Raw genomic sequence first — 11,505 nt, 5'->3', positions numbered from 1 at the left:
CAACCGCGACTTCGTATCTTACTCCCCCACCCCTTACACCCATTCGCGTAAAACATGTTTCAGACTTCATTTTTAATGCCAAAAAAAATATCATTTTATCACTTTAACACGTAAATGATTTTCTTGGCGCATACAACCGTTTAAATACAGAAAAACACTTAGCCCTAACACCTCCCCCTCTCACTTTTAAATTTTTTTAAATGAATACCGTTTGTCGAATTTCCAAAGAGATTCGTCTGAGATTATAAGAATGCTGTTAGACATTTAGTTTTGGGTATAATCATAGGCATTGTTATACTTAATATGAACATTTGATAATAAAATAACTTATCAACTGAAGGCAACTACACCTGTGGTGCGATTAAACATATACATTTGTATAACGATTAAACACAAACATGGACTGATTGAAAAAAACAGTCTTAGTGAGTTCTTCATGACCAATGTCTTTCAGCGAGCACTCCATATTTCCGATTCAAAAGTTTCATCATGGCCCAGTTCTGTTTCATGTTTGACCTATTCCAGATTTTGATACTAAATATAGATTTACATGATTCACTCTGCAAATCGGACCAGTTCGGAGTCTGGACTCAAACGATAATTGAAATTCCCGAAGTACAAATCCAGATGATGGGCATTCTACCTACTTTCGCTATTACACTATATAAGGGACCTATTCAACCATATTTAGTAAACCCTTCTGAAATAACTTATTAGACTACACGATCGAGTTTAGAGACTAAGAAAAATTACAGAGATATAGTGAGCCTTTGGAAAAGAACATGGCATTTGGTTTGTTTGGCAAGATGCTTTAAAAATCACAATTTTTCTTTTTAAGTTCTATCATTTACTGGTATGATTTTAACCTTATTTCAATTCAATAAATATTGTGTACACTCTTTTTTTTACCTTAGGAACAAAACTCAGTGTTTTTTACATGTGCGTTGCCACGGTCACGAGTTTCCTTATTGCTGACCAAGGCACAACGCAACAAAGTCTACTTACGACAACAAATCTTGGGCCCGTGAAACAGTTTTCCAAATTTTCCGATGCCGATTTAGAAAACATGAAGAAAATAATGACTTTAGCAACGCGAGTCATTTATTCTGCCGATATCGCTCTTCAAGAATATGTAAGCAAAGCTCTATATTGAAATCGTCCCCATTTTAATGATTTTAAAAAAAAAAACGAGTTAATAAAATTTTACGAATATATGTTTTTATAGGAAAACTCAGTATTATATTCAGCAGCTGAACACCTTGGAAATAAATTGGAAACAAAAGACGTGGTTTTTTCAAATGTAAGGGTTTTTTATCATTTATTTAGTAAAATTGAACGATGAAAAACAGGCAATAACCTCAAAGGTTTGCTAGTAAGAGCTATTTATTAATTTTGATAATCATTTGTTTTCCTTTCAGCTTGAAGACATTCTTTCTACGTCGCTGGAATTAACTTGCATAGAGAGTCGGGTTTTACAAACCATCAGCAAAGGCCTAAAAATCCGAGGTGTTGTTAATGGACAAGAGAACGTAGCATCGGAAATCGTCGGTCGCTTTCAAGTCGTCCAGTTCCAATTGAAAACTTTACAAAATTTTGTTGATTTCTCAATTAAAAACAGAAGAACAAGCCAATGTGAGCACTCGACAACGCAAGAATCTTTTCAACAATATCTGAATTTCGATATTGTGAAGGAAACACGGCAAATCGTTCAAAATTTGAAAGATTTTGTATCAGGTGTGAACCGCACTTTTAACGACTGTGAAACAGTGGATATACTTATGACTCTTTTAAGTCGGGCCAAAAATCTTATACCTAATGTAAGTAATTTTCTTCTCTTCGCTTATTCAGTTAAAATACTTTTAAATTTGAATTTAAACGAAGAATGAGGGATCCATAGTAAAATTAGTGTGGCAGGGACACTTAATTAAGCAAACACTGTTTATATAATTACAGAGCAACCATTTCTCCACTCCCCCTCATGAAACAACTGTAACTTTCAACCAAACGGTAAGAATAAAATTTGTCAAATTTAAATGAAAAGTTTAGAACAACTGAATAACTAAAACACTGATAATTTATTTTGAGTATAGTTTTATCATATTCTTGGGTTTTTTTTTCAGATTCGTTATAAATGGAATGATACCATACAAATCTTATGTGGCGTATTATCGGACGTAAAAACCGTTCAGAGAGCAACAGAATCCACAGGAATCAAAACGAGACAAACAGGTGCTCTAGATGACGTCATAATCAACATTCAAAAAAGTTTGTCGGCCCTTGCCGGGAGCAGCGGAGTGTGTTCCGAGAACAACATTCCATTGACGGACGGGCAGAATGGGTTAAAAATGGCGAATAAACAAATTGACAACATCTTGTTTGAACTGTTCTCATACAAAAAATCTCAATTTTGTCATTTTTGATTTCTTCCCGAAAATATTTATACAACGCTACCTCTCATCTGTTGCATAATATTTGATTCCCCGTTTCTGTTTTTTTTTTATCGTGCATTAACTGTATACAAACGACTACCCTGCCATTTTATCATAATATTTCGTGCTATATGTACTTTCATTTTTTTTATAGTGGTGTGATTCTTTTTATACTGTTATTCTTTTTTGTGACTAAATTTGTTTGAAATAATAAAACTTTTGCAAAGACATGGCATATATCTTTTTTATATAGAGAAGCTCCGGAATTGCCATTATTTATGGGGGGGGGGGGGGGGGTTAATTCAAAATTTAAACTTAAATGTATTTTAAAAGTTTTATTTATCATAATATTAATATAATTTTAACGATTATATACATGCATTGTAAGATATTTTTGTCATTTTTAAACTTTATATAGAAGATGGAATTCTTTCTATATATAAATAACTAGGGGCTAAGAATTCCCCCTTGACATACGTCCAGCGGTAACATAATACTCTAAATATTTATATACGAATTGCGTTATATAGGTGTAGTTGGTCAACACACATATCGCTGTACAGGCGTTTGTCTTTACGATGGACTTTGTGCACCTGCATGTCATTTGAGCTGTGTCTATATTTAAAGAGAGGTACAAGAAATCACTTTGTCTAAACTTTGCATAGTCTGGAACATTCGAATAATAGTTGTGTTTGTCCGGTGTTTCTTCAATTTCGTAGATTGTGAATATTTTGAAAACTTTTTTGCATGGTAAAAGACTTATCTTTTGGTTACATTTTCGTACTTTAAGTAATTAAGAGATACCATTTCTCCGAAAAAGCATTGATCAACAATCTATATATTTTGTAGCATTTTAAAATCACTTGTAAAGCGGACCATCAAATGTAACTTACTTTTATTCCCGCAAGTGTTGTTTTTTTTTAGTCATTTGTTTTCGTCAAATGTGGCTATAATATATAAGGGTGTCATGTGCATGTAAATGATTTCACTTGAAATGTGTGTCATATGTGTTTTAATGAAACTGTAAATTTTTAGCCCAGATAAAAATTTGTTTCTTAATTTTGTTGTCATCTATTTTTATTAACCTATAATTGTTTTGTGTCGAGAACTGACAAGTGCCCATCCACATTCTCCTTGCAAAGTTAATATAATAACGGTACTAATCTGTGAAATCTAAGGAAATGCCGTTTATAGTGCGAACCTGAACTTGGTCCAGTGAGTGAGAATGTTAATAACCCCAAACCCCACTAAGTAATCGAGAACTGGTGCAACACAGCTGTAAAAAAAATTCGAAAGAGGGAAATCTTTCAAGTTGTTAATTTTTTATATTAACGATCCTTAAGCTCACCCTTCCTGATCTGGATACATTTTTGGCATTACTTTTGAAATCTCTTTTTTTTCTTGAATAAAACGCCAAGATAGTTGTAAGCTGCAACATATTCTAAGCTTGTGTTACCCACACAATGTAAATGTACTTCTTTAATGTTTCTCTTTCGGAAATGTATAATTTTTGACTTAAATTGGCCAAATTGATTTCTTGATGCCATTTTCTACATTTTGTAAAAAAAAATAATTTTGATTTGTGAAATTAAATTGTTTGGTACTTCAAAGTTGTTTTATAGATATTTCTTAATAAATTCATTTTATTAACTATAGCGTATAATCTTTGTAAATCATATAATTTATTTTAAACAATTTTCTCGTTTTGCAAGCCTTTTTTATTGTAAGGAAATGGTAGATATTGAACTTAGAGTGTGTTTGCATTTCTTCTGAGTTGTCTCGATTTACCAAAACAGTTTGCATGCAAGATCCGTAGCATTTTTAGACGAGGAATTAACATAATTTGGCGATATTAGCCAAAATATGCTGATAAATCAGGGTTATAGTACACTTTTCCCTGTCAAATTCTTTCCCTTTTTTCCGAGCTTTTTTCTGAGAATGCGTTTTACAACTTCCCCCACCCCCCCCCCTCTCTCTCTCTCTCTCTCTCTCTCTCTCTCTCTCTCTCTCTCTCTCTCTTTCTCTCTCTCTGCAATCCCCCACTTCCTCTCCCATCCTTACCCACCCACCCAAAAAAAGATATAAGAACCTGAGAGCTCTCACAAACATCGTGTCTCCCTTTGGGCAATTTTAGTATGCTAATATAATAAATATTTACCATTAACTCGTGCACCTAGTTCACTTATTCCTATTTTTTTATTTATTGCTATTTGTTTAATATATGTCTAGCTAGGTTGTTGTAATTTCTATGTCTTTGTGGAAAATTTGCATTATCAAACATCTAATTCATTACAACCCCTTTAATGAACCGGTGTAACTGACGAAATGTCCTCATATTTTCCGGAAATGCTTAACACGTGCATTTTACATGAATGGCTTGTTTTATGAATGTTCAATTCTATCAAAGTCAGAAATTTGATTATACGCATTTTATGTACCTCACCTTTTATTTTATAATAAAAATATTTTTTTAAAATCATGAAATTTCCATCCATTCCTTCATTGTTCTGTTTCTCCATTGCGTTGTGTACCGTCTGATTGTTTAACGATATCAACCATCTTGTAGGTTACTATTTGCTATAATTTTTCAGGAGTGCTTTCTTAAGCCTGTTTCCCTGGCCTACCACCCATAATGCTCCGCACCACTTCTGGTGCGGAGCATTATGGGAAGGCCAGGGAAACAGACTATGATTTCTTTTCTTCAAATGACGATGAACGGACTTTAATCGACTTTTATTTTGATTGCTAAAATGCTAATTTTGTAGTTGTTTAGCCTATATATATGATTTTTCATGCACATCATGTAATATATTTACAAAATTTAAAGTACATGTATATGTATGTAAAGAAAAGAAGTAAAAGGTAACAGAAATAAGCAAACAACAAAAACAAACAAATAGTTATTCAATCTTGGGGAGTTTAAAAAATATTATTTCTGACAAATGTGAGTAGTCGGGGATGTAGATGATTAAACTGTCCAGTGCCATGCATGGTTGTTGTTTTATATTTGGTAGAGTATAAGCTTTTCATAAATTATTCTCCGAGAAGTGATGAAATACAAAGTTAATGTACACGCAACTTTCCAATATCGACCCTTTCAGTACTTTCATTTCTTTGATTATGTGCTTTTCGTTTAATTCACATTTACTAATGAGCATTCATTTTGCAAACGTATCTTTATAAACATAAAACTCCCCTATTAGATTATCAATATTTGAAAGACGGTATTATACTAATGTACTGATATATTGTAGGACTGTCGTGCATCGTTCATCGGCCTGTAGTTTTATCTTCCCTGGGATGAATGAAAGTTGTAAATTATTTTTATGAATGAACCTACGCATCTTACTCGCTCATATTTATTTAACCTACTATATGTGTGATAGTAGATTCGGTATCATAGATACCGTATATAGATAGACGTATATCTACATGTACTCTGTATTTGTATGTCGCCTTGGTGTCACAGTTTATATTTACATAATTTCTAGAAATTGCTCCACAGCATGAGTTTCTGGATTTACCCATTTTTGTTTCAAAGGCACTGATTTCACCGAGAACTATATCAAAATATTCCTTAAAACTCAATTTAATATTTTTGTGTTTAGTTTGGTCTTTAATTAAAAGCAGCGTTATTCTCTTAGGAGCCATTCAATATTTATTACCTGGGCAGGACTGGTATAGTTATTTTTTTTTTTTAGTATTAAAAGCCTTGGTCCCAAACGTTACAGAACGAAAACTTCATTCAAATTTTATGAAAAAGTTAATGATAATTTTTGTTTTAAAAAATTGCCCATTCCAAGTCAAATCAATGCCAAATACTATACACTGTCAGGTAAAACTACCGATCAATCATAATTTGTCTTGTTTCAACCCTGGTATTGTCAGGTCTCTTAGGTACTCCATTGCATTTATAACGACATACAAGTAACATATATTATATACTTTATTACGATCGATCAATAACAATAAAATTTATAAATTACATATTAAATTATCAACCTGTAAAAAGAAAATATCAAAATTAATAATTTATAAATCACAACAAAATTATATAATCGTTACCAAGACAACGCAATGTATTTCCAATACATGTCAACAATAAATACTGTTTAACAAGAATTCTTATGAAAACATCAAAAAACATTTTAAATAAATCAACCGTCTTACAAAAACAAGAGACACAGAACACATATCACAGAGCAATAACAAAACAATCATTAAAGTGTAAGGTTCAATGGGGTTATCACATTTATATCCTTTCATGTTTACGGTATTCAAAACAACAATCGATGTGGCACATTCTTCTCACTTCCAGACCACGACTTTGATTTGATACGGAAGTGACGTAATTCATTTGAGTGGTCTTTATGAAGCATTGGTTTGTAATCCTGTGGCGTGCAAAAGTTCTGAAAATTGAAAAACGCATATATTACTTAAATAATTGTATGTAAAGATTTGAATTTACAATAAACATCAGCAGCTTACATTGTAAAAATCTTGTTATATGAGTTAAAAATGATGAAAAGATTTTGTTTTAATTTACCTGGTGATGTTGATAAAATGATTTATAACCCTCGTGCATTAAATATATTTCTGGGTAGAATAGATGAGGATAATTATCTTTGTTAACTTCGCGGTCAGCATTGCGTAACTTCCGGTACCTAAAATTAGAGGAAAGATAAGATTGTCATGATCAAACTGGTTGCAAAAAATAAAACAAATTTACGAGTATTCGTTATCTTGATCTGCTTACATTTTAGGCCCACGCTCTGATGAAAATTCGCAATAGAAAACAAGAATGTGACGTCCTCCATCACATTTCACGCTGTCCAAAATACCGGAAATATCTTCCTGCTTATAAATATTCTCCGACTTCTAAAATAGCAGATTTGAATAAGAAGGTTATAAAAATTCATTTGTTCAAGAATGAAAAAGAGAAAACAAAAATCAATCGAGTATATATAGTTACTTTTCTTTTTTTAAAAATTGTTTTTGTATTTTAAAATGTTTGTTATAAGTACTCATGCTCACAGTTCTTACCATAACATGACCCCCTTCATACTCATACGGATATCTGCAGTCGATGAGGCGGAAACTTGAAATGACGTCATCATATCGCCCGGAAATCAAATCAACCACCTAAGAAAATAATCGGCATCAAAATTATTACAAATAATTATTTAAATATCGGCATTTATAGGTACTTATTCTATTTTCGACATTAAATATTGTTTAGTAATTTAGAGAAATTTCAAATTTTGAATTCATCAGTTTGTGTTTACGTATAAACCATGAACTAGAACATTTAGATGTTTTCTAAGGGTGTTTGAATAGACAAAGCATAAAAAATCAAATCCACTATTACTTATAGATTATACTTTCAAAAGTCTCGACCACAATTTTATTTTAACTGACTTACAGTGTCTCCTGTTATGGATTTAAGGTCGCTGTGTTTCCCCCGGATAGTAGGCAGTGCACACTCCTGACTTCCGTCCCCTATCAGATTTTCTTCGTCAGTTAGCCGGGCCACTGCGGTCTTCACGTCCATTTCCCCTGACGTCGAGAATTGGGGAGAGTCCTGTATGAATTGTTTTAATTTTGTTAAAATTGAGTTTAAAATGTCGGTATTCAACTTTTAAGAATTCCAAAAGGAAATAATTTTATGATGATAATAAAATTATTTTGCCAATTTCAGTATTTGGCCTCAATATCTAAAACCTGAGAACAGACTCTAAGTCAAAATTTCAAAAGTGTAACTTTGAAAATAATTACGACGATTAATCATTAGTCATGCTTGTATATTGTATTTGTAAATTATACAAAATTGCAACTTTTTAAACAATTTTCAATAATAATTCAAAATATTCAAAACTTTTATTATCATAGACTACTGACATAGAGCCTGATTTGGCATTGCTCTTATGTATATTTTTAGGGAGGGGTAATTTTTCACAGATAAGTTTCAGATCTGTTGCAAACTTGGAATGTATTCAAGGACGGGTCTGATTCTGACTTTCACCTACACCTACCCCAAACGACAAAGACTTTTTGAGGACTGGTCCCCGGCCCCGACGCTGGCTTGCTCTCCCTTGCCTGGTTTTGCAGTACGACCCAGGGTCTTCTAGCTGGGACTGGGAAATCTGTCCAAATAGGGTGCGTCTGGTAATCGTCTTTGCTTCAGAATTCTGGTTCTTTTTAAGACAAATTAGGGATAGTAAGTTATATTTCAAAACTTTATTTGTAAATTATACACTGCACATCTAGTGTTTTTTTTTCTTTTTGTTTATCAAAATTACATGTTGTTATATAGATCTCACAAAATACTTTATCGTTTTAAACCTAAACATATTTTATACATTAACTTAGATCTGATGACAAAGTAAAAATTAAGGAATTCTAGATAATGATATACTTACGTCTCTCTGCATTGAGAATTTAGGTGTACTATTCAGACCGTTAAAGGAGGATTCAAGTGAAATCTGTAAATTAATGCGATTATTAATAACTCTTTTAAAACATTTGGTATATGTGCCGTTTTTCGCGTAAAATTACGTGACATTCCTTACATTGTCAGAATCGTCACTGTCCATTCCAATCCCGGAGTCGTCGTCCATCAGAGGCGTCAGGGGCTGTTTGGTTCCCCGCAACCTGGAGGGGGTCATGACGTCAGCAATGTCGACCTCCATATCCTCATCGCTGTCATCGAAACAGAGCTGGCCAAAGGGAGGTAACTGCAAAATGACCCATCAAATTCAAATCCCAGTCGTTTAACTTAAATATCCTTTTTATTTAATATTATTTATAAGATCAATGAAAACGATTTTGTAAAACTTAGCTTGAATAGTATACATGTACTTACATTTGCTGGTTTTTGATAGGAAAATTCCATTTTGTTCGATGTCTCTACACCTGGTTAACAAAATGTTTGAAGAAAAGAATTATATCATGACGAATACGTTAACTTTCTAAGAAAACTGAACATCTAAGTTTGTGTAGCAGAGGGAGTGATATGAAATGCCCCGGTCTACCAGTTCTTTATATACCCGTATATGCCCTACTCACACACACATACTCAACCAACCTGTCAAATACTCATTGCATTTACCGGGCTGAATACAGGTAATCAGGGCTAATTTTCGCACGTCTATTAATTAACGACCTGTTTTTAGGTAGCAGCTCAAGAAAGGAGCTTTTTTCACCAGAGGAAATAATTGGGATATACTCCGATAGGCATTGTCTGTGTCAACTAGACGGGAAATTTGGATGAATATCTCAGTTAATTATTCCTGTTTTATCACCTGGCATGTGAGAAAATTGGTGTTTTGTCACGAACATACAGATCGGTGCAAACTGGACAAGATGTTATCCCCCATGATGACAAGAATACGCATATTTCATCTATATTTTTTAGATTTAATTCTTTTTATGTTTTTTCATGTTATGAATCACATTTGTCTAATTAATTTAGGTTCTACAAAAAAAAAGGTAAATAGAAAAATATTTCTATATAAATATTTATTTTCTTTGCGGGGCGGGGGTTGCTTTGGGAGTTTTTTTTTTTTTGGGGGGGGGGGGGGGGTGAGGCAATAATATTGTTTAGAATATTGATCAGTATGATAAAAACGTTATTTAAAATAGCAAAACTTAGAATACCCTCTCCAAAATATATTATGCATATTGTCATACATAATTGCAACGCATGATAATCTTTTAATATATATTTCAATTTCAAGTTTTATTGTTAAAAAAACTATTTTAACTTGTCTTCAGCATAGAAAAAAAATCCGTTAACACGTCAATCAAGATATCATCGATGACAGATATTTATTTTTATCGTTTCAAATCTGAACTGAGAAAAATTGATATTGAATTGCAATCTATTTTACCCTGCAGTTAAATAACACTTACCTGGAAAATGCCAATTTCATCAAAGTGAAATTACGGTCAAACCCGGTCTGTTGAAACAGTTCACATATACCTTCCCGTGGAGTTAAACTGTCCTTCGTCCTCCTAAAGATCAGACGAATCCATGTAATGTATAAAAAACAAAATGTATCCTTTAATCTTGAGTAATGTCTGTAGGTAAATGGTTTGTAATACTATCGGACCATGGCAAAATTGAACGCGTGAAAATTTCTAAGAAAATAAATCGGATTAGCGTAACGAGATCGGGCGTGTTTTTTGTACGGTTCGTGTGTTTGAGCGTGTTCTTTTTAATTTCTTTTTTCATTCAGGTATTGTAGTAGTTCTTTTGTCTGAAGTTGTATTACTAAAAATATAACTTTATTGATTCGATCCATGGCATTGATACCCTTTATTACAGAAAATAACGTGATATGAGCACCTTTTAAAGCAGCAGAGAAATAATATTTTATACAATGACAGGGTCTAGATTTCGAATGAGTGCATGTATGAATTACACAACTATGGAATTCTTTAAAGACAACCACCGCCAGATACTTTTTTGTCCTCAAGAATGAAAATATATTTATCTTTGTCGTTTAAATCATCCAATAATTGTTCCTCATACTTTTTCTACTATTTAAAGTTCCTTTTGTTCTGTACGATTTTGACTTTGTGGGAGTTGGGGGTGGGGGGTGGGGGTGGTCATCGTTTTTTCAGCTAATGCTCCATTAAATAATTATTATTCATGTAATAATTTTAAATTGAATAGCTGATGGTAATAATCAATTCGCTATTTATGGTAAGCAATTAATTAAATAAGTAATTTACTCCAAATTAAAAAAAAAAGTGTGAAGTGGCTGATAAGCTCATTTTAAAACAAATGCATCCAAGAAAGAAAAACGGAATGAAATCCCTGTGATTCCGTTAAAAAAAATAAAACCTGTGTCCTGTTTTAAACTGTTAGACGTTTTCGAATGACAGATACATAATGATATTATAATGGTGTTTGTATACACGTGCCTACTACTTAAGATAACACGTGTTTATTGATGATTGTTTTCAGAATCTTCAAGTACTTTTCTTCGGGGGGGGGGGGGGGGGTATTTTATCAAATTGACGGGGAGAACTCTATGTAGCTGACAAGCATATCTAGCGATTTAGAAAAATT

The 11,505-nt window shown here is 32.8% G+C and overlaps 2 protein-coding genes across 2 annotated transcripts; one reads left to right on the top strand and one right to left on the bottom strand.

Annotated features, from left to right (window-relative positions):
* Positions 1-708: 708 nt before the first annotated feature.
* Positions 709-2,611, top strand: LOC128167761 (uncharacterized). The gene is made up of 6 exons (XM_052833658.1): positions 709-792; positions 915-1,132; positions 1,226-1,300; positions 1,419-1,817; positions 1,954-2,007; positions 2,121-2,611. The coding sequence occupies exons 1-6, from the start codon at positions 783-785 to the stop codon at positions 2,418-2,420; spliced, it is 1,056 nt and encodes a 351-aa protein (XP_052689618.1). The 5' UTR covers positions 709-782; the 3' UTR covers positions 2,421-2,611.
* Positions 2,612-6,382: 3,771 nt separating this feature from the next.
* On the bottom strand, positions 6,383-10,526 carry LOC128159332 (M-phase inducer phosphatase-like). The gene is made up of 10 exons (XM_052822392.1): positions 10,341-10,526; positions 9,292-9,341; positions 8,999-9,163; positions 8,849-8,911; positions 8,462-8,623; positions 7,852-8,010; positions 7,473-7,571; positions 7,186-7,307; positions 6,976-7,093; positions 6,383-6,838 (listed from the first exon to the last, which is right to left on the bottom strand). The coding sequence occupies exons 2-10, from the start codon at positions 9,319-9,321 to the stop codon at positions 6,707-6,709; spliced, it is 1,050 nt and encodes a 349-aa protein (XP_052678352.1). The 5' UTR covers positions 9,322-9,341; positions 10,341-10,526; the 3' UTR covers positions 6,383-6,706.
* Between the last annotated feature and the right edge of the window lie 979 nt (positions 10,527-11,505).

The sequence above is a fragment of the Crassostrea angulata genome, chromosome 1, assembly GCF_025612915.1.
Source record: "Crassostrea angulata isolate pt1a10 chromosome 1, ASM2561291v2, whole genome shotgun sequence".
NCBI lineage: Eukaryota > Metazoa > Mollusca > Bivalvia > Ostreida > Ostreidae > Magallana > Magallana angulata.
The sequence above is the reverse complement of the archived record's forward strand: the minus strand, read 5'-3'. Positions and strand labels throughout refer to the sequence as shown.

Bases quoted from the DNA above. Each gene is read 5' to 3' on its own strand.
- LOC128167761 (XM_052833658.1), top strand. The intron at 1,301-1,418 runs GTAAGGGTTTTT...TTTTCCTTTCAG, and splicing joins AAGACGTGGTTTTTTCAAAT to CTTGAAGACATTCTTTCTAC. The intron at 1,818-1,953 runs GTAAGTAATTTT...ATATAATTACAG, and splicing joins CCAAAAATCTTATACCTAAT to AGCAACCATTTCTCCACTCC.
- LOC128159332 (XM_052822392.1), bottom strand. From the start codon at position 9,321: ATGGAATTTTCCTATCAAAAACCAGCAAAT. The intron at 7,094-7,185 runs GTAAGCAGATCA...CTCTAATTTTAG, and splicing joins TCAGAGCGTGGGCCTAAAAT to GTACCGGAAGTTACGCAATG. The intron at 6,839-6,975 runs GTAAATTAAAAC...TTCAATTTTCAG, and splicing joins CATTTTATCAACATCACCAG to AACTTTTGCACGCCACAGGA.